This window comes from Eucalyptus grandis, chromosome 10, assembly GCF_016545825.1.
Source record: "Eucalyptus grandis isolate ANBG69807.140 chromosome 10, ASM1654582v1, whole genome shotgun sequence".
Lineage (NCBI taxonomy): Eukaryota > Viridiplantae > Streptophyta > Magnoliopsida > Myrtales > Myrtaceae > Eucalyptus > Eucalyptus grandis.
In genome coordinates, this window is record NC_052621.1 from 14,790,146 (window position 1) to 14,812,671 (window position 22,526).

The 22,526-nt window shown below is 36.2% G+C and overlaps 1 protein-coding gene across 2 annotated transcripts; it reads right to left on the minus strand.

Moving 5' to 3' along the window:
- Positions 1–11,896: 11,896 nt before the first annotated feature.
- LOC104421903 (translation factor GUF1 homolog, mitochondrial) lies at positions 11,897–22,225 on the minus strand. Of its 2 annotated transcripts, none has more exons than XM_010034062.3 (12): positions 21,661–22,225; positions 20,644–21,394; positions 18,100–18,256; positions 17,916–17,970; positions 15,786–15,853; positions 15,577–15,681; positions 15,404–15,475; positions 14,697–14,810; positions 13,919–14,059; positions 13,772–13,831; positions 12,506–12,694; positions 11,897–12,381 (listed from the first exon to the last, which is right to left on the minus strand). In XM_010034062.3, the coding sequence occupies exons 1-11, from the start codon at positions 22,027–22,029 to the stop codon at positions 12,529–12,531; spliced, it is 2,058 nt and encodes a 685-aa protein (XP_010032364.1). In that variant the 5' UTR covers positions 22,030–22,225; the 3' UTR covers positions 11,897–12,381; positions 12,506–12,528. The 2 variants fall into 2 exon arrangements, with proteins under 2 accessions (XP_010032364.1, XP_010032365.1); XM_010034063.3 differs by having other exon boundaries at positions 11,897–12,418.
- Positions 22,226–22,526: the final 301 nt, after the last annotated feature.

Genomic DNA, 22,526 nt, shown 5'->3' on the forward strand with positions numbered 1-22,526 from the left:
TTATTATCTCCATCTCCTTCAACAAGAAAAACATGAGTAATAAAATCAGGACTTAAATATTTCATTTTCCTAACTCTAGTACTTCTCATTGGTTCAATCATGTCTTTAGAATCATTCGTTTCTTTCTCTTGAGAATCTCTTTGAGTTTCCATAGATTTTGAATTATTTTCAATAATTTCAGAACTTATAAAATATTTATTCTCAAAGAATTCAACATCTCTCGATTCTACAATGACATTGGACTCTAAATCAATGAGCCTATAAGCTTTACTATTTTTAGCATACCTAAAGAAAACATTTTTGATAGCTCTAGGACCGAGCTTTGTTCTCTTAAGATTCGGTGCTTGGTAGTATGCCAAACACCCTCACACTTTAAGATATGACAAATTTGGTTTTCTACATTTCCATATTTCATAAGGGGTTATATCATTTTTCTTGGAAGGTATTCGGTTATGAATATAGCATGCAGTAAGTAATGATTCTCCCCATAGATTAATTGGTAGCTTTGAATTTGAAAGCATACAATTAACCATGTCTCCAAGAAATCGATTTTTCCTTTCAGCCAAACCATTTTGTTGTGGAGTATATGGTGCTGAAACTTAATGAATAATACCATGTTCTTCATAAAATGAAGAGAATTCATTTAAGAAATATTCTCCACATCTATCTGATCGTAGAACTTTAATTTTCTTTTCTAATTGATTCTCTACTTCAACCTTATATTTCTTAAACATGGTAAATGCTTCATCCTTCAATCTCATGAGATAAACATATAAGAACCTACTACAATCATCTACAAAGGTAATAAAATACCTTTTACCTCCACGTGTTAGCATACCATTGAATTCACATATCACTATGAACCAAATCCAATAAATTCGAATTTCTTTTAACAATAGAAAATGGTTTCTTAGTAAGTTTGGACTTAGCACATATTTCACATTTATCAAATTCACCATTGAAATTTATCAAGTCTAATTTTCTCATATTCTTTAAATAAAGAATATTTATATGTGTCAATCTATTATGCCATAAAATTGAAGACTCGACAATATAAGCAGAACTAGCAATATTATTATTGATACTCAGTTCATACATGCCATCATTGGCATAACCCTTTTCAATAAACAACCCATTCTTCGATAGGATAACCTTGTCGAATTCAAACAAAACCCGAAACCCCCTTTTACAAAGTAAATCAATAGAAACTAGGTTCTTCCTAATTTTGGGTATAAATAACACATTAAGAAGAGTTATCTTTTTTTCCATAAGTAAAGTCTATCTCCACCGTGCCTTTTTCAGTAACCTTTGCAAGAGCATTATTCGCCATCAGGACCTCTTGAACATTTGAGTCAACAATCTTTTCAAATTACTTGAACATGTTCTTGTCCTTGCACACGTGGACTGTTGCTCCAGAATCTAAACACCAATCGGATTGGACAGTAGCAGAATTGATTTCAGAAACCATAGCCATCGCATATTTAATTTCAGAAATTTTCATGTTCGAAAACATGGTTGAAATCATGGCTACATAATTTCCTTCAACCAGATTTGCATTTGCCTTCACCGTCAGAATGTTATTGTCCTTTGAAATGCTCTTGCGGTGAATGCAATCCTTGGCATAGTGTCCTTGTTTGCCACAAACAAAACAACAACCCTTTTTTTTCTTCTTTTGTGTTCCCTTAAATTTATGCCCGCTTTTTACTTTGAAGTTCTGGCCGATTTTCCGTTTTTTATCCACAGCATTCACCTTGGAATTGTACAAAACAAAATTATCACGTAAACTTGACTCTTCCTCAATGCGAAGATGTTTCTGTATTTGCTTCAAAGTAAAGTCCTCTAACTTGTGAATTGGCCTTTTTCCATAGTCTTTCCAACTTGGAGGTAATTTCGCAATAATTGCTCCAACTTGAAAAGTTTCTAGAATATCAATCTTGATGGCACGAATCTTATTCACAAGTACTTGCAATTCATTGACTTGTTCTAGCAAGAGTTTAGTATCAATAAACTTGAAATCAAAATACTTGTTGGTACCTTGCTCCTCCGCTTTGTACTTGAATTACAGTGCATTCCAAATTTCTCTAGCCGACTTCATTTCAGTGAATAAGTCGTACAGACGATCGGAGAGTGTATTCAAAATGTGTCATCGACAAAATAATTCATCCTTCGCACGTTTTTTCTTCTCCTTATTAACCCTCTCAATGGCATCCACACTTGGCTGTCCTCTCTCGACAGTAGGCTTAGAATCTTCTATAGGCAACAAATTAGGATCCAGTATGTAGGAAATCTTCAGAGCAATGAGTAAGAACATCATCTTGTCCCTCTAGCGAGCAAAATTGTTCCTATCGAACCGGTCCAGTTTGACCATATCTTGATTCATGACTTTCATTGTCTCCGACTTCATTGTAGCAATATAAATCCTTAAAATTGTTGGGAAAATATGACTTTGAATTGGGTAGAACAATGAAGACGGATCTTTGGAGTATTCAAGTCGGACTTTGAAACGTAATATCACTTTCTTTAAGAATTTATTTACCCCACAACATTACTAATGGTCACTAGCAAAAATCCTCCAAGATACAACAAAGTCTCAGATAAGAATACTATATAGCAATTCTAGTATTTCTCCGAGGTCTCTCTAGGAAACAATTGAAATAACGGTCGTAGTTCTTTTCTTTTTTTTTCGAAAAGATGAGAATGATCACTCTATATCTTCCGTAAACTAACAAATATATTTATATAACACTCTTAAAACACAGGCAACTCTTCGAGAAAATTGTAAAAATGAACAAACGTGTCCTTTTGGAAATTGCTCAATTGAACAAATGCGTCCATTCAAAAGAAGTTGAAAAACGAACAATTGCAATCATTCGGGAAAAATTGCAAACTGAATAAGTATCTTTTCCAAAGATTGTATCGAAAAGACACAAACAAAAAATTCAGAATAATCAATTTTTTTTAATAAATAAAATTTCGAATTTTCATTTTTATATTTTATTTCCGAAAATTCTCAAAACAAAAGGCAACCTTTGAATTGATTAAAAATGAATAACAAAACCAAAAACTAAAATAAAATAACAAAAGTGATTAGTGCTAATTAAACTGCGGGAGCGCAGGCGTGCTAAGTGTGCCAGATAATCACGCAATTATTTGCGCACCCGCACACAGGTATGGTGGGGTATAGCCCCACCCAATTATTCCTTGAGGTACACAAGGAAACCCCATACTTATAAATTTGCCCACTTCCTCTCACTTTTCCTATGTGGGACAAGGAAAACGCACTTAACTTTTTTTTGACAAACAAACCTCCAATACTGATAGCACGGCATCACCGCAATTGATGGAATCACACAAGACGATTTTACCTTTCACCAAAGAGCTGTCCAGAGAATTCCTGATGCAAAGCCTGCAAGGTATATACTATAGTCCTTAATTTCATGCATAGTGATAATTCAATCTCTATCTAATATATACACACACACACACAACCTTAATTCAGTTGAATTAAATTCTTGTGCGATATTTGGGGCATGTCCTCCGTATATCATGGGGTACATCGTGTTGCTGAGGTCAAAACAAAAGAACACTTTGTGAATCCGTTAAATTTCGAAGAAAGTTGGAATATAACGATATATTCTCTCAAGATTAGGGCACAAAGAGATTGAAAACTCTTATAAAGAAAAAATTCACTTTTTCATCTCTTTTTCTTCTCTCTATTTTCCTTTTTAGCATATTGATGGCTAACATCTAATTATCACTAATATAAAGATGTAATTTTTAACTTAATGGTTAATACCCTAAAAAACCCTAAACCGGTACACGTATGATAAATTTACCCAAAACTATTATTTTAATCATAAAAAACCCTAAATTGGTATACTTGTGATAAATTTACCCCGACTGACCATAAAAAACCGTAAACTGGTATATTTATGACAAATTTACCCAAAACTAATTTATTCAACGGCTAAAAATCCAAAATTGATACATTTGTAATAAATATACCCATGTTAAATTGGATTGATACCATAAAAAAAAATCAAAAAAATTGTAAATTGTGACAAATGGAGAGTAAAATTCCAAATTGGTATACCAATCAATTGTCACGTATAATTTAACTTAATAACTTGACAGTAAAATTTAACAAAAACTAACATAAGATAAATTTATCATAAAAGTTAACAGAAACTAACACAAGTATACCAATTTAGGATAAATTTGTCACAGGTATATCAATTCAGGGTTTTTAATAGTCAAAAAAATAGTTTTGAGTAAATTTGTTATAGGTGTACCAGTTTGGGATTTTTAAGGATATTAACCCTTAACTTAAAAGCAAAATTAATAGAAAAGACAAAAAAAAAAAAAAAGAAGCCCTTAAAGGTAATTTGGCTTCATCTGCCAACAATCTCCCATTTGAAGACAAATACACCCAATGTACCAAGTAATTTTGCATCCATCTACTTCAAAAGCTAGTAACTGAAATTCATGCCTCTAAGATACTTCTCATCAATTAACATGAAGTAATTCCAATTGTAATAGTACAGAAAATATGTTTCTCTCTGTCTACTACCTTCATAGACATGTCAGTTAGATTCTTCAAGTCATCAATCTTTTGTAGCTTTAAGTCATTATACTTCAATGCCGACCTGATAAAGCAACGACACTTTTTGATATGTCTAGGACTTGAGTGATAAAGCTACATTCTTTGCTAAGCACATTGCACTTCAACTATTACTCCACAGTGTGCTCACTAGCTGCTTTCAATGTAACTCCTCCATATCATCTTGTAACTTTATGATTTTCTTAAAGATTTCCGTGATTGCCACGTACTCCGCTTTTCCATTGATAGAACCATTATAATTTGTAGTTGAGATACCCACCTTACTATTATACTTGCAACTGTAAAGACATATCCAAAGGTACTCTTACCACTATCTTAATCATATGAGTGATCTTCATCCACATAACCCTATAATTATAGAGATGTACTACCATAACAAAAAGAGTAATTTGATGTACAAGTTAAATATCTTAATATTCATTGTATTGCATTCCAATGCTCTTTGCTCCGATTTTGCATATATCAACTCACAACTCCCACTATCTGTGCAATGTTTGGTCTCATGCTCACCATGGACTACATCAAATTTCTCACTGCTAATGCATACGAAATTACTGTCATCTCATCTTTTAACGCTTTAGTACGTGAACGCGTGTCCTAGAAAAGTTTGAAATGAGTCGCTAGAGGAGTTGCAATCAGTTTTACCTTATCCATGTTAAATCCTCTTAACACCTTGTTCACATAGTTTTCTTGCGACAGCCATAATTTCTTATTTTTCTTGTCCTTAATAATTTTCATGCCTAAGAAACTCTTGGCCTCTCCCAAGTCTTTTATAGCAAATTACAATGATAACATCTTCTTTACTTTTGTGATTCTCTTCATATAAGAGTAAGCCACTATCATGCCATCCATATATAAAGAGAGATACACAATACTACTATCGTCATACTTGCAAAATAAACATAATGATCATCCTCACAGTATGCAAATCCATTTTCTTCTATGAAACTATCAAACTTTAAGTACCATTGCTGCAGAACTTGTTTCAAGCCATACAAGCTTTTCTTCAAGCTACATATCTTGTACTCCTTACCTTTAACCCCAAAACATTTATGTTGCGTCATGTATAACTCTTCATCTAGGTCACCATGTAAAAATTTCATTTTCACCTCTAGCTACTCAAGATGAAGATTCTCCACTGCAATTATACTCAGCAGAGCTCTAATTGATATCATTTTCACTACTAGTGAAAACATCTCGAAGTAGTCAATTTTAGCAAAGTCTTTGACCACAAGTCTCGCATTGTATCTACTACTACTACCTGCTTCATTCTTAATCTTGTACACCCACTTGTTTAACAAAGCTTTTTTACTTGTGGGCAACTTGGTTAACTCCCAATTTTTGTTCTGAAGTAACAAACTCAACTTGTTTTTCATAGCACGCTCCCATTGCATTCGAGATGTGTTTTTATTTCCCTCATCATAAGTCTCTGGTTTTTTTGAATTTGTATATAATATATGGCTCCAAACATTATTTGTCGGTGGATCAAAAGTTACATTTGGCTTTCTCACATGTGTGAACCTCCTTAAGATAAGTACTTCAAGATCGTTTGCATTCCTCTTGAACTACATCCTCACTAACAATAAACGACACCCGGACCCCTGGAGTGTCAAAAGTTGGCACAAAATGACATTTAAGTGCCAAAAGTTACGAAAGTGACACTTAAGTGCCAAAATCGAAGCAAAATTGATCACTTAAGTGCTACCGACGAAAAAATCCGACTAAAATGCTGACGTGGCAATTTTCCGGCAAGTTACGCGCAAAACGACATCATTTTGTATGCTAATGTGGCTAAACAATGTCAAAATGACGTCGTTTTGGTATAATTCGAATTTTAATATAATAGTTAATTTAATTAATTAATTTAAAAAAAAAAAAAAAAAAAAAAAGGAAAGGAGGAGGAGGGAGGCAGCTAGTGGCTGAGGGCTCAACCCTCGTCATTGCCACTACCGCCTCCCCTCTCGTCGCCGCGGAGGTGGGGGAGTGTCGGCGAGGCCGCTAAGCCGGGCCGGGGGCCACCGGGGCCGCTGGCCCTCGACCATGGCTCGCGGCCCCAACCGACCCTCCCCCACCTTCCAATGATGGCTAGGAGGCGGCAACGGCAAGGGCTCAGCCCCCACCCACCGACTAACTTCCTCCTCCTCCGTTTTTTTTTAAATAAATATAAATTGTTATTTTTTTAAATTTTAATTTAATTAATTAAATTATTATATTATATTAATATTAAAATTATGCCAAAATGACGTTGTTTTTGTGTATGTTTTGTTGATTCGGCATTCCAACGAGCCACGTAAATAGGAAAATTAATAATAATAATAATAATAATAATAATAATAATAATAATAATAATAATAATAATAATAATAATAATAATAATAATAATAATGCCATGTAGGATTTCCGGCGAGTCTCGTCGGATGTGGTACTCAAGTGTCCCATTTTCATAAAAAGTGGCACTTAGGTGGCACTTTCATAAGTTTTGACAGTTAAGTGTCCCTTTGCGCCAATTTTTGACACTTGAAGCGTACTTCTGCCAATAATAAACTCATCTCGAACCTCTCCTTTAGGTGCACTCTAATCTACGGGAACCATCTTTATGAGCATTGTGTCTAGCTCAACGTATTCTGGTTCTACTGTCTTCTTATGCTCTGTCTACCAATCTTTGTACATTTTTTCTTCATGAAATACCACATTTCGACTGCAAATGACTTTGTTATTCTCATCATCCCACAACCTATAGCCATACTCATCGTCACCATATCCAATAAAGATGCACTTCTAGGACATGGTATCATGTTTCTTCCGATTCTCTCCATCAATCAAAAACATATGCAATACAACCAAATACTTTTATATGTAAATAATTAATCATTTTACCTAACCACTACTCATGCGGTATTTTTCTAACACACTAGATGAATTCCTGTTAATAAGATAAACAGCTACATCAATTGTAACAATTCATAAGTGTAGCGGGAGACCTACTTGTAGTCTCATACATCTTGCACGTTTTAGAATAGTCATGTTTATCCTCTCAGCTACACCATTTTCTTGAGGAGTTTTAGGTCCAGTTTTCAACTCGTGTATGAATTCCCAGCTTAAATATTTTGTAAATTCCTTAATTGTATATTCACTACCATTGTCGAACTTTAAAACTTTAATCTGATAACTTATCTCCCTTTCTACCATGGTCTTTCACATTTTAAGCATCCCAAATACTTCTTCTTCTTCTTTTTCTAAAAGCATAGACCCAAGTTTTCCTTATCCCATCATTAACGAATGTGACAAAATATCTCTTACCACCATAAGAGAGTTTCTAAGCCGGTCCCCACACATCAATATGAACCAACTCTAGCTTCTGGATTTTGTCCTATCACCCATTCAATCGAAAATTGACTACATTTTGTTTTCCATAAATACGTCACAGAAATCCAACTCAACTTTTTGCAAACCCAAAAGTAATTTCTTCAAGTGTAACTGCTTTACACCATTTTTATCAAGATGTCCCAAATGATAATGCCAAAGAGTAGATAAAATCATCTATAACCACTATAATTGTAACCATATCAACTATATTATCTCCTTAGATAAGGTAAAGTGTATGCTTATGCTTTCCCTTTGTTACTACTCTTGCCCTGAGATTATTTTCTACTCTCCGCATCCAAAGGTTCTTACCATACATTCTTGGTTAAATCTACTTGATGAGATCAGATTTTTCTTTAATTTCGGAATATGCTTGGCTTCACGCAAAACTAAATGTCTTCCACCTGATATGTTCACAGTCACAATTTCTTTCCAACAATTAGACACATATGGTCGTTTCCCCCCACCACTTGCCCTAAATCTCCACTAGCATAATCAACAAATATATCTCTTTGTGAGATCAATGGAAAGAAGCATCGAAATCAACGAAGTACCTGTCTGTCATCAAATCAAACCCTACAGACAAATACAAGTTCTCTAGCAAAGGCTCATCACTAACCATATTAGCTTCTTGATTCTCATCCCGCAACATCCTTTTGTAGGCTTCACGTTGAAACCTTCGGTGTCCAATCTAGTGACCAAACCAACACTCGTCTCTTGCAACATGTCTCTATCCCCTTGATTATGACTTGTCACACTCGCTGAATTTTCCTCTACTTCTACTTTTTCCACAATTCCACAACTAATGTTGTCGAAGATGTAGGTGCTAGAAAACTATCTCCACCTAAGACTTTTCTTCGTGTCTCTTCATTTATGATATTACTCACAGCATCATCCAAAGTCAAATCATCTTTCATGATGCTCAAAATTCCCGGCACTATGATATTGTAGCTTTCTAGAAGGAAGCATAAAAATAATAAAGCTTGAAGTTTCATATCTAGATCTATGCCTATAAATTCCAACTGACCCATGACTTGTGTCAAACTATTAATATGCTCTACCACAAAACTCATATCAAATAACTTCATATTAACCAATTTCTTTAGCAAAAATACATGATTTGATGTGGACGCTTCTCATAAATATTCATAGAATTCCATGGCTTCTTTGGCAATTTTTGCTTTCGCGATGTGGTATCCCATATTTGTCAACCCTAGACGAATCACACCTATGCCTTTCAATCATGAATTTTTCATATAGATTATGCTGTCGGATCCACTTTCGCAATCTCGGGTTTCCAACTCTCAAGTGGTGCATAGAAATATTTTTGATAAAGATAGTCCTCAATTTAAAGTTTCTACCATCTGAAATACTGCCCATCGAACTTATCAATTCTGATTTTATCTTCTGCTATATCATTTACTTTCAATCAAACGTCACCGAAAAACCCTCAATATTCTTGATTAGCCAACACAGGCTCTGATACCAGTTTTTAGAAAATCACACGTCAATTCCAGAAAAAATAACGCACGCAAACAACCCACCCAAACAAAATATAATAACAAAAACAAAATCAAAAGAGTACACCAGAAAATTTATTATCAAAATTCATCCAAATCTGGGCTACATCTCTATGTAGAAGCACTCTCAAATCCACTAGACTTTAAAGAAAGTTGAAATACAACAATGATCTTTTCTCAAGATAAGGCACAAAGAGATTGAAAACTCTCACAAAGAAAAAACTCATTTTTTTCTTCTCTCTTTTTTTTCTCTCTATTTTCTTTTTCAGCATCTTGACGACTAGCATCTAACCATCGCTTATATAAAGGTATAGCTTTCAACCTAACTGAAAATTAATAGAAAAGACCAAAAAAAAAATCTTACAAGTAATTTGGCTTCATCGACAATAATTGGCTAATTTTGTTAAGAAATTGCATGTCGACTCCAAAAAATAACACACACAAACAATCCACCCAAATAGAATATAATAATAAAGAACAAAATCGAAAGAACACATCAGAAAATTTGTTATCGAAGTTCACCCAAACCTAGTTTATGTCTCCATATAGAGGCACTTTGTAAATCTACTTAACTTCAAAAAAAGTTGAAATACAATAATGATCTTCTCTCAAGATCAATGTACAAAGGGATTCAGAACTCTCACAAAGAAAACATTCACTTTTTTCTTCTCTTTTCTTCTCTCTATTTTCTTTTTCAACACCATGATGGCTAACATCTAACTATCGCCGATAAAAAGGTATAGCTTTTAACTAAAAAGCAAAATTAATAGAAAAGACCAAAAAAAAAAACCCTTAAAAGTAATTTGGCTTCACCCGCCAACGGCTACTTCCTTTTACCCACTTGGGAAGTGAATCCGACCAAGTGGTCCGATTCTTGGTTCCAAAAACTAGGAACTGGTCGTTCTAACTTGGTTCTCGATTCTTGGGTAGAAACCGGACGACCTAGGAACCGATCACCCCTAGTAGACTGCTACATGTTTAAGCATATGTATTCCCTAATTCCTCTTCCTTGTCATCTTTAGTTTATATCTTCTTCTTTTTTTACATATTTGATGGGAAGTACATATAAAAAAAAAAGCATAATATAGCATTCATTAAAAAGAAAAACTCAAAGAGGATTAATTGGAATAGCCCAATAATTAGAGAACATATTTAAATTGAATATACATTTGTAATTAACATTATTGCAAATTGCATTGCTTCAAGATGAGTAAATCCCTTCCCCATTCTAGCAATTTATTTATTTATTATCATTGAGTGTTAATTTCATTAATTGCGCACTGGCATAATCGCCCATTGCATTTAGTCAATAAAATTTAAATCAATTCAAGTTCCTTGACCAAAAAAAAAAAAAATTGACAGTAAAAGAGAAAAGGTATCGAAAGGGCATTAAAGAAATCTAGCATAATCAAGTTCTCAAATTCATTTAATCTCTAGTTCATAGAAGTAAAATACCATCTGGCATTTCACTTGGATTTATAATTTACCCACCAAAAACTAATTAGTGGCAACTTCGAAAATAAATTGATCTGCATGTTAAAGATTGAATCTAAGTTGCAATTTGGTATGGGCTTTGAAGAGCCTAAACTAGGTTGAATTTAAAAATCCATTAGCCAAACCTTGAGGTGGTTCACCGTTAAGGAAAGTCGGGTTGAGTATTGGTTACTAGATTAAGTTAAATATGGAAATAATATAGCGGGTTAGATTGAGTATTAGTCACTATATTTCTATTGTATGAAAACATATTAAAACGGATTAAATAGTTCAATTTAAATTAGACCATTTTTAACCCGATCCACCTAAACCCAATCCACCTGTTTGACAATTCCAAGTGCTGAAGTATCCGCATCACCCCAATTCTTCATACAAGGCTTGAGACTTAAGAGTGAAAAGATTCTGCCCTTAGCTTGAAGAAAAAGTCATGTCACCGAGCTAAACTCAGGGCTAACTGTCCTTGTTGATTGGTCTTGGCAAGCAATTAATAGCTTCACTCGAAAATGAGTTTTTTCAATAGCCTTAGAACAAGTAAAAGCTCTCTATGCGTAAATCTAAATGTGCCAACAATTCTTAATGGCCTAGACGCACAGTTTTGGCATTCCATTTTTTATTTTTTTTTTAATTTTGGCATTCCTTAATATGTATACATTACCACCAAATCGGAGATAGAGAAGGCCGCCTGTAGAAAATTTTTCTTCTAGTGACAACGCAAGCAATAATTATCCATATTTTATGGAAAATCACCTCTAGGTGACAGTTTATTTTCATTAAAATGTATCGCACTCAAAAATTCTGCCTAGAAGTTTTGTACAACAAGGCATCATCATTTTGATTAGACGACCGTTCTTCTGTTGATGGGCATTACTGGAGTCCCAACAATGCAATACATCACAGATACTGTTAAGTCTATTCCTTCTACATAACAAAGATTTATGTAAATGTTAAGTGTAACACGGACAGGGTATATAATAAATTGACTTTCACCATTGCCCCATCCACGGAAGTAGAAAGAACCAAAATGCTTCCCAATCACAATTACAATTGATACAAGAATGAGAGAAAAGACTTCATGGCAAACTTGCCCCGCCCACCTCAGAGGTGGTGCTTTAAGACTTAACCCTGCAGTACTCTGCCTGACCAAACTCGCTAGATGACTGTCAAAAAAATGAACTTGGAGTAGAATCACGGGATAGAAAAGTTGCTGCCCTTCAGGACATGTTAAAACCTTCTGAGATATCGGGAATAATGTTTGTCAGCAAGCAAACAACACAGACTTGCCTCACCAGTTTCCATCTCAGAGAAGCTGTTGAAATTGCATGCATTTTGTCTTCTCCATGCCACAATCCCACAAACTAGCGTTCACACAGCGGCAACCTAAGACTGAAAGCAGTTCGCCACACCAAACACGGTAAATTTGCTGAGAAGAACCCAAAACCTTTCAGTGGAGAACAGAAATATTAATGCATACTGAATGGGAGCATTAGCACAGCAAGTGAGCTGCTACCTCTAGTTAACTTCAAGGGTTCTCTATACCACCTTCAAGATTTCATGGAAGGCCTCTTGAGGTATATCAACAGAACCAACACGTTTCATTCTCTTCTTTCCTTCCTTTTGCTTCTCCAAAAGCTTTCTCTTGCGCGTAACATCCCCTCCATAACACTTGGCAAGAACGTTTTTTCTCATGGCAGATATCCTATACATAAACACATGGGCATTACATTAATCAAAGACCACTCAAGAACAATGTCTTTTAACTACTTGTGACATCAAAATTTAGTAAGAGCTAGAAAATTCAGACGGCTTTAGCTGGAGGCCGGGCAAGGACAGACCGAAAATAAAATCTTAATGGGGGGAAGTACGAGATTTTGACTCCATGCACTTGGTGCATAATTTATCTACCGTAACAGGAAAACTACCTTTTATCTGCATAATTACTATCTGAAAAGTAGACCATTACCATCTGAAAAGTAGACCTATTAGAATGGTAATACAAATCGCTAGGGTTTTCAATTTCACGTTCCAGAGAGTGATGCGCTTTCCTCCAACAAAGTAATGTAACAATCAGTATCGACATTCTAAAAAGTGACAACAAATGCATGTCTTGAGAGAGAGTTTGTACTCCCAGCGTCACATTACCAACTGAAAAGAAAGTCAAATTCATGTTTCTAATTTCAAGTACAAAATTCCCCAACTGAGATACAACCAACTTTAACTATCTAACATGATCCCACACCAAGTAATCATTCACGTGAAAGAGCCACCTCACGGACATAGACAACAAAAAATTGGCCAATTGCACTACTATTCACACTTGGCGAGTATCCTGAGAATGGTCAAGTGGGATTGAACATTAACTCATCTCATAGTCAAAGAGGGATTTGAAGCTTCTCTGCTTATCTATCAAAGTGAGCTAACAATAAAAGAGAGCTTTAGCTTGAAGCTCTTCTCCCGGCATTACTTTTTGGGTCTCTTTTGGTTTCATCAATTATTTTCAACTATTGGGAGGACCCAATATTATATGTGATTACTGTGGGACAAGCTTCAATGTTCTTCAAAATGTAAACATGGTTGTCACCAGTAAAATCTTGGCAAGTTCCTTACAGGGGGCAAACTCTTTTTCTGGTCACATTACGGGGACAAAGGCAACAATTAAGTATAATGAAGCACATATTATTTTACTCTTTGGAAGCCCATTTCACACACCCACGTTAGTCCCTTGGGCCAGGAGCCTGCAACTATATCAGAAGTAAAAAGAGATTTCAGTACTTACGTCTCCCTTGCAACGACCTTTGATCCAATTGCAGCTTGTATAATTATCTCAAACATTTGTCTGATCAAAACTGAGATAATAAGAGACTGCACTAAAATAATACCACCAAACAAAATGAAAGCACATCAAGAAAACTAAATCACATACCTGTCTATAAATTTCTTCAGCTTCTCAACCAATTCACGGCCAACACGCTGTGCCTTCAAGGTATGAACTATTGTCGCCATGGCATCAACAGTTTGTCCATTCAAGAGAATATCAAGCTTCACTAAATCAGATTGCTGATAGCTGAACCAACCCATCAAACAGATCAAAACCTCAAAGTGATAAACATATTCAAGACTCTAGCACTAGACCTTTTCCTTGAGCCAATATATCTCTAGTAAAGCGTATAATCTAGCCATAAGTTCCTTTTACGATGGAAAACAGCCAAGTTTAAGCAACACTGTACACTACGGAGGTAATTGTGCTACAAGCTGCAGGTCCTTCAAAATTCACTGACAAGCAACCGTTTGCCATATTATAACACTTCACATAGGAGAACAGTACAGTAGCTCCTGGTCACACCCCCCCCGGGGACCCTCTCTCTGAAACACCCCTAATCTCCCTCCCTTTCCTCATTTCTTTTCTTTCTTTCCTTCATTCCCTACTTCCTCTGCCAACTCCAAACAATTGGGAAGGGCATCATGCCCAATTCTTATCGGGGATAGTAACAGCAGCAGCACAAAAGGCTTATCTCGAGCAGTTGTAACTTAATGTTTTGCCAAGAAATGGACGAAAACCAAGCACCAATAGAGAGCCCCTGGGGCCATCACACCACTTCTAGTTAAGATAAAACAGAATATAAGTGTGAATATTCGAATCATGATCCTCACAAGTTCAATCATTCATGTAACAGACTCAAACACACAGAGATTTCACTTACTCTGCATCCTCATAGTCAAATGAAGCATATCCAGATGTCAAACTCTTGAGTTCATTATAAAAGTCAACAACAATCTCTCTCAAAGGTAACCGGTACTTCATAAAGACCCGTTGGCTGCATATGTCAAACTCAAAAAGATCAATCTCATGCATAAGTGAGACAAGATAAGAAATAGAAAACATGTGCACTAGAAACCATCTTCCCGAATAAACAAAAGGGTGAATAATGCTAAAAACAGTCATTTACAACATATATTAGTGATTCAACCCCTTCCCCCAAAAAGGAGACAGTGTGAACTGAAAATAACACACCAGCACGAGAGAGAGAGAGAGAGAGAGAGAGAGAGAGAGAGAGGTAGAGAGGTGGAAGAATTTGCTCCTACTGTCTGTCAGTCCAATGCATGCATGTGAAAAATCAAATTTACACAGAAGATCGTTCCCCAAGCTATCACTATTTTTCCCTTGAAGTCCAAATTAAAAGGTCAGGGTATTATAGGTCAATAGTGTAGATTTCTCTAAGAAGAATGGCTTTTCTATCTGTCGAGCAGAAAGATTCTTTTGTTTCAGTTCAATTTTTGCTCCTAACCCAAATAGTTCAGCACACGCATGCAGGGCAATTTAAACAACAGATATCAATAATTTTACAACCAAGAGCTTTCTTCCACCTCATGATCCAACAAAAAGGCAATGGTTTGGCACAGTATCTACCTGTCAATGAATGAGTATTCCAGCTGCTGACCTCGCCTCTCAGAGCAAAGTGTGATGACAGATCCAACATACCTTCAGGCAGATAGCAGATGAAAATCAGAAGTACAAATGATTATGCACTTCCCAGTGTTGAAAGAACTATTGATTATTTTTAAGGGAGTATGAGAGCTTACTCACTAGGAATAATAATGGTAGCTATAACCGTAGGTTCCCAGCAGACTGTCACCCGACTTTTGGGATTTGACGGCAACAAGGCAGGATTCTGAACTTCTAATTTGCTATAGAGAGAGAGAGAGAGAGAGAGAGAGAGACGAGTCAACCGAAAAGTTAGCTAAATGCAAAAACACACAACAGAAAGAGGCACAATAAATTAGTCTTATACCTTCCATCAGAATACTCAAAAATATATGGCACAGTTGGAACAGTTGAAATGACATGAGCTCCATACTCCTGAAATGACAAATTTAAAAAATGATATGAAAAAGGAGAAATAATAATAAGAGGGATTAACTTTGGAAAAAAAAAGGTTGATCGACCTGAAATGATTCCCACTATAGTCATAGAGCCATTGAACAGCATGACACACAGTCTCCAAATTAATGGAATCATTATTAAATGCCCCAGAATTGTTGCAGATAGAAAGTAATTTTTAAGACTACTATTCTTTTTGCTGAAGGCGAGCCTTGGCAAAATGATAAAGCTGTCACCATGTGACCTGGAGATCTCAGTATCAAGTCATGGAAACAGCCTCTTGCCATAATTGCATGGTAAGGGTGCGCACTTTAGACCCAAAGTGATCTGACCCTTCCCCAGCACAGCACATCGCAGGAACTTCATGCACCGGGCTGCTCACTTTTAACTCCTATTCTATCAACCGCCAATGGAAATCTGGAAATCCACATGTGGTCTTTTCCTAATGATAAATCTACCAAACCAACGATAATCATGCCTGATTCCAACATTACATAACAATCACACCCGTCTCCTTCTAAACATATCTACTGGCAGTGTATATAATGTGGTTACATCATAATATACACACCGCTATCTGGTAACTATCACCAACAAGTAAAAGAAGAGAAAAGGAACTCATCACATGTTGACATGTAGATTATGATAAGTTAATTGTGATTGTATATTCGTGAAAGGGAGACATAGCGTTAAAATATCCATATAAGGATTTGCTTGATAAACCATCTAACTTGCGGAAATCATAGAGTATCTGTATTTTTGTTTTGAATGACATAGGTATATGTATTTAATTGTGTAAATGTTGCATATTATTATATATGAGTCATCCTTCGATTTATTAAACAAGTTTTATCATTCTTCGAGTTTATTTAGTTTTCTTTCTAGGAACATGAAATTAGCTTGTGCTTCAGTTTTAAAAAGAAAAATCCGTACTCATCGGGTCTTAGTTATTGACTTGACTTCAAATAACATGGCCTATCTAAGAAAGTACAGACTTGCAATAAAATAAAATAAAAAAAGATCAATTTTGTCTAAAAGCTTATGGGAGGGAAAAAATCAATTTAATGAGTCATGCAGAGGAAATCATATGTTTCGTTTCCTAAGTTTATTCTAGCCTCCAATATTTGTATTTAGTTAGGGCAAATGATATATAATAAGCAATTTCCCATTTAAATAAGAAATGTTAACAAGAAAATGGAGAGGAATGCAACTGGAAAAAGAAATCAACATTGGAGTAATTATTAAGTGTTTTACTGAAGAATGTAAGGAAAGAAAGAGAAGTTATCTGAACTTATGACCATGAGATACATGATCAAGGAAAACAACAACATGAACAAGAGTGGGTTAGTGCCAAAGGGAACATTTTCTGATAGGTAATGAGAAAATAACATTATGCAAGATATTTATAAGCAGATCACAAACACAAGTAACTTGAAAATGACAATATTTGGAACGTTTTCAACAACAAAGATTAATTTTTATCGTGCCAGATATAAAGGATATTTTAGCAATAAACAAAGTAGCATGAATTGTCAACACAGACATGAATGCAAAACATTAATTGACAGAAAAGAAAAAGTGGATTAAACAAAGAAAATAAGCCACTCTGATATTGATGAGTATAGCCCCCTTAAAAAGCCCACTTTCATGTACTATAAGATGATCAACCTCTAATTATCAAGTGCACAGGAAGCGTCATGCTTATGCTTGCCAGGCTATTTTCATGAAACGACTGCTTCATTGAAAAAACAGCCATTTTAATCACACCAAAGCCATTAATGCACAATTCCATTCACAAGCAACGAATCCCTGGTATTTTGACCAAAACATTCTCAGAAGTGTTTTCTCATCAGCCCATTTGATCATAGGTGAAGATGTTCAGGCTTCTCCGTGAACATAGCAGCACCACATTGAACCATCAAGAGATAAACTTCACAGACCTCACCAAAGTACAAAGTTTACACGTTCTTCCAGCAAGTTTACTGAAATAAATTGCCAAGTTTATCTTTAGCATAAAATAACAAAGAATAAGGGAGAATACCTGTTCAAGCCGTTGATGAAAAACATCCATGTGAAGCAAACCTAGGAAACCACACCTGCAAGAAATATAAAGAATCATCATCGATACTACGGATGGATTGGAACCGATAACATTAAAGAAAAGTAGAACCAAGCTGCTTCAGCAATCAGAAGAACATGTTGTCATGTAGGGGTTGATTCCATACCTGAAACCAAGGCCAAGAGCTGTACTACTTTCTTTGCTAATTGAGACGCTGGCATCGTTGCATGTAAGCCTTTCTATTGCATGATTAAGTACCTCAAAATCGGAACCATCTGCTGGATAAAGACCAGAGAAAACCATGTGCTTTGCAGGCTTGAAACCTGAATTTAGGACCAACCCAAAACCGTTAATAAGGGCAAACTGCAAGGACAAGAAACTGTAAATCCAAACAAAGTCAGATTGGAGCATAAAACATGACTATCTATTGAAGGAAAGCAATAGACCGATTACAAGTAAGCCACCAAACTGAGTCCAATGCTTCCAGTAATCAGAGAAGAATATGCAGTCCACGTAACACTTATATCAGCTTCATTCACATTCATTAAGACGGTGCCTATTACACTAGAAGAAAGGCTATTCCACAGTAAGTGGACTGATTGCAGTTTATATGAAGGGAACAACCACAATGCAACTGTTTTATCGAGAAATTAATCTGTAGAATCACACACCTCATTTCTGCACTCCAACCAACTGCCTACTCATGGATGTTTTCACTACTGGACCAATGATAAAACTGCTCAAGTAACCCGTTCATCCCGTTCATCAGAAAGATATACCACAAAACATTTGGGGAAAATTACAGCTTATGCACCTCTAATAAGACCCAATTTTTCATCACTATTTTACTTTCAAAATAATCAAGACATTACTACCTAAACTTTATGCCACAAAATAAAATCCACAGTTATCACATGCTTTTAGTGCAAATTTGCCTAATACATGAAAATGTCCATTTACATCTAAGACGTGAAAAACTTTCTCAAATACTCAAATTCAAGTTTTAATATTTCATCCAGATGAAATTTTGATGTAATTTTTTATTAATTCTATTAGTGAGGTAGGTGATGTGAAAATGGACTTTCTGTATCAAAACAACGGCAAGTTTGGGGTATATTGACTTTTTCACAGATTAATGACAAATAGACAACCACCTCAAGCAATTTGGTTTTTTTATAAGATCAGTTTAATAAAAGGAAAGTAAATTGAAGAGCTTTCCTAGCGATGTTCACTTCTCTGTTCAGAGAGATAAAAGTGTTCTAATTGACAGGAACTCAAAACTTTAGCCTACCATTTTTAGGTAAAAGATGATGTCCTGCTAACAGTTCTTTGAAGAACCAAGTGAAATACAACTTTAAAGATCATCTTTACCCGATTGAAATTTTTCTCAGTTCAATTTTGCACCCTTATAAAATCCTACGATTTTCAGATTCCAACTACCATCCAATTTGGAGACAGGCCCATCCAACCCTAATAGAAAAAAGTGATTTTAACTACTTTGCTGATAGGTGATTTGGACTTTTTCCCAATAATTATCTCAATACAACAACACATAGAAACAGGTGGCTCAATGGCAGGTCATAGGCATCCAATAAATTTATGGGTTTCCAGTTCTGGTGTTTAAATCTTCACAGAAGCATTCTTGGATTTTATAGGTGCTCTACATCAAATATTTTAAGAACAATTTACTGAAATTGAGGGGGGGAAAAGGCCAAGCTGGCATGTTGTAGTAACCAGAAGGGTCAATCCTTGGTTCAAATCACTAAATATGTAGCCATATTACACTTTATTCTTTCTCAACAAAACCTGTTCAAACAGATTCTTGACATGGTCAAACTGCCCCATTTTGACTCTGTCGATGTGGGTTCAATCTGACTTTCAACCATAGTTGGTTCAAAGCCCAGGCGACACCACACCTCAAGCCAATTTCCTGCCAAACTGGTAAACTAACCAGTTTGGTCTGGTTTTCAAAAGATCGTTTGTCCCAAGGACAAAGGAGTGCAAAAGCTTTCATACAATTTTCTTAGTAATCACAAAGATGAACAAAGTTACATAACAAGTTCAAATTGTGTTCTCAAGTTCTCAACTGATGGATTTAGCAATCTAATCATTTCACGCAGAAACAGTTTCCCAGACAGAAGCGGCTATTCAAATACCAGACAGAAATCTTTAAAGAGAAGAAAATTCCAAGGAAGCTCTATACATATGCTTCCAATAAACATTACAGCCTCAGTTCTCCACAATATATATATATATATATATATATATATATATATATATATATATATATATATATATATATAGATTCTCTTTGACAAGTATGGCTTGGCAACACATCATGCAATTACCAGACCATTCATGTTGATATATGTAATGTAATTATATAATATCCTTTAACGAATTAATTCTCCCAAAGTCAAGGACCAAACAGTCCACTTGCATGCATATTAAGATGTTCCACTCGCCCTTGATGCAGTGAGCATTGCAGCATTATATAAAGTATAAGAAAGGTTCTGATCTTCTTTCCAAGACCTTAAAGTAGGTCATGTTTCATAACCACTTAAGAGCCACAGAAAAAATTCTGACAAAAATAAGTGTGGGTGAAGAACTGGTAGAGTTTAAGATTTCAATGGATGCTGGCATGGCTCTCTAGGTAGAAAAAACAAATCAAGATGCGAAGCTGTTGCAAGTTAAAACCAAAGAGATCTACCTGGAAGGGGCTCCACAGTGTTTCGGCTGTGATACAGAGTGTCTCCTATCCGCGCTTCTTTGGTTGATCGCATTCCACTAACAATATAACCCACTTGTCCTGTTAAAAGGACTCCAGTAGGGGTGAGTTCAGGATGCATAACACCTATATCCAGTATTTCATAAGAATGACCAGTTCCAGCCGAGGAAATTTTATCCCCCTTCCGCACAGTACCATCAACTACAGCCACATGGCAGATCACTCCTTTATATTCATCATAGTAGGAATCTAATAGAAGCATTCGCAGAGGTGAATTACTCTTCCCAGGAGGAGGAGCTATGCGCTGAATTACAGCCGGTAGCACTTGCTCAAGACCTTGTCCAGTCTTGGCAGAAGTCAGAAGAGCATCACTCGGGTCAAGATCAAACATTGACATCAATTGGGCTTTAATGCGTTCAGGGTCAGCAGTTGGCTGGTCTATTTTGTTTATTACAGGTATTATCGTGAGGCCAGACTCAAACGCAAGATAAAAATTAGCAACAGTTTGTGCCTGAACGCCTTGGGCAGCATCCACAACCAAAAGGACACCCTGGCAAGCTGCAAGCGATCTCGACACTTCGTAGCTGAAATCGACATGACCAGGTGTGTCAACAAGATTAAGTAGAAAGGCTTGAGTTTCATGTCCCTCCTCTGCCTTAAGGCCATCGTGGTTGTAATTATAAAACATTGTCGCCGTCTGCGCTTTCACTGTTATTCCCCTTTCCCTCTCTACCTAAAACAATGGAAACGCGCGTGAATTAGGCCACAATAGTAATGGATGAAACGATCATAGTCGATCGCTTCCATCTAATTCTACCACCCGAAAGAAACGCAAGCAGATAGAGACATTTCTGCTACATATCAAAATCTTCAGCCATATCCAATTCCTTTCTATTCAGCATTGAAAGACAACGTCGACCGCTAATTTCTTCGACAGGAGAGAGGAGAATAATCCCGCAAACTCAGGAAAGCAACAATCTTTAAAAAGCAGTAAAACACCTGCAGCTTGTCGAGGTACTGAGGCTGACCATGGCCTTTCTTGATAGTCCCCGTGAGCTCCAAGAGACGGTCGGCGAGCGTGGACTTCCCATGGTCGACGTGCGCGATTATGGAGAAGTTCCTTATCCTTTCCGGAGGGTACTGGCTCAAGTCGACGGCGCTCTCCTTGAGATTCGAGCGGGAGTGAGAACAGAAGCCATGGCTGAAGCCGAAACTAGGGGAGGAGAAGGCGCCGCCGCCGCCGCCGCCGCCAATCAGGCGGCGGTGGAGCAAGTCGAAATTGGCAGGAGCTGGGGAGAGCCTGGACAAGAGAGAGGGGCATTTCAGGGATCTCAGGGCGTGCGACGAAGCTCGCCTGTAGTAGCCCATCGAAAGGAGGCGGAGGAAGAAAGCGGCGGCGGCGGCGGCGGCGGCAGCGGCGAGGTGGAGGAGAAGGAGGAGGACGACGACGACGACGACGACGAACGGGGTATTCTTTCGGAGACTAGTTTGTGGGCACGTGCATTGCACGTGCCATCCTTGTATACGGATTATTGTGTTGATATGATATGCTTTCTTATGCGAGACGGTGGGCCAAAAAATAGTACAAAAAAGATAAGAAAGATGTCTTTCCTTTTAAGCTCTATTTGTTGAATCGCAAAATTGATAATTTAAAAAATATTTTTAAAAAAATTGATTATTTATATCACTAATAAAAATGAATAGAAAAAAAAATTATTATTCAAAAAAATATTTAGATATAAACTTTTGTCGATGATGAAAATTTTATTGAATAATTATTTTAAGCAACACAAGTAATCATTTGTATTGACTAATTATTTTTTAACCATTTATTTTATTAAACCAAAAAGCCTTATTTCTTATTC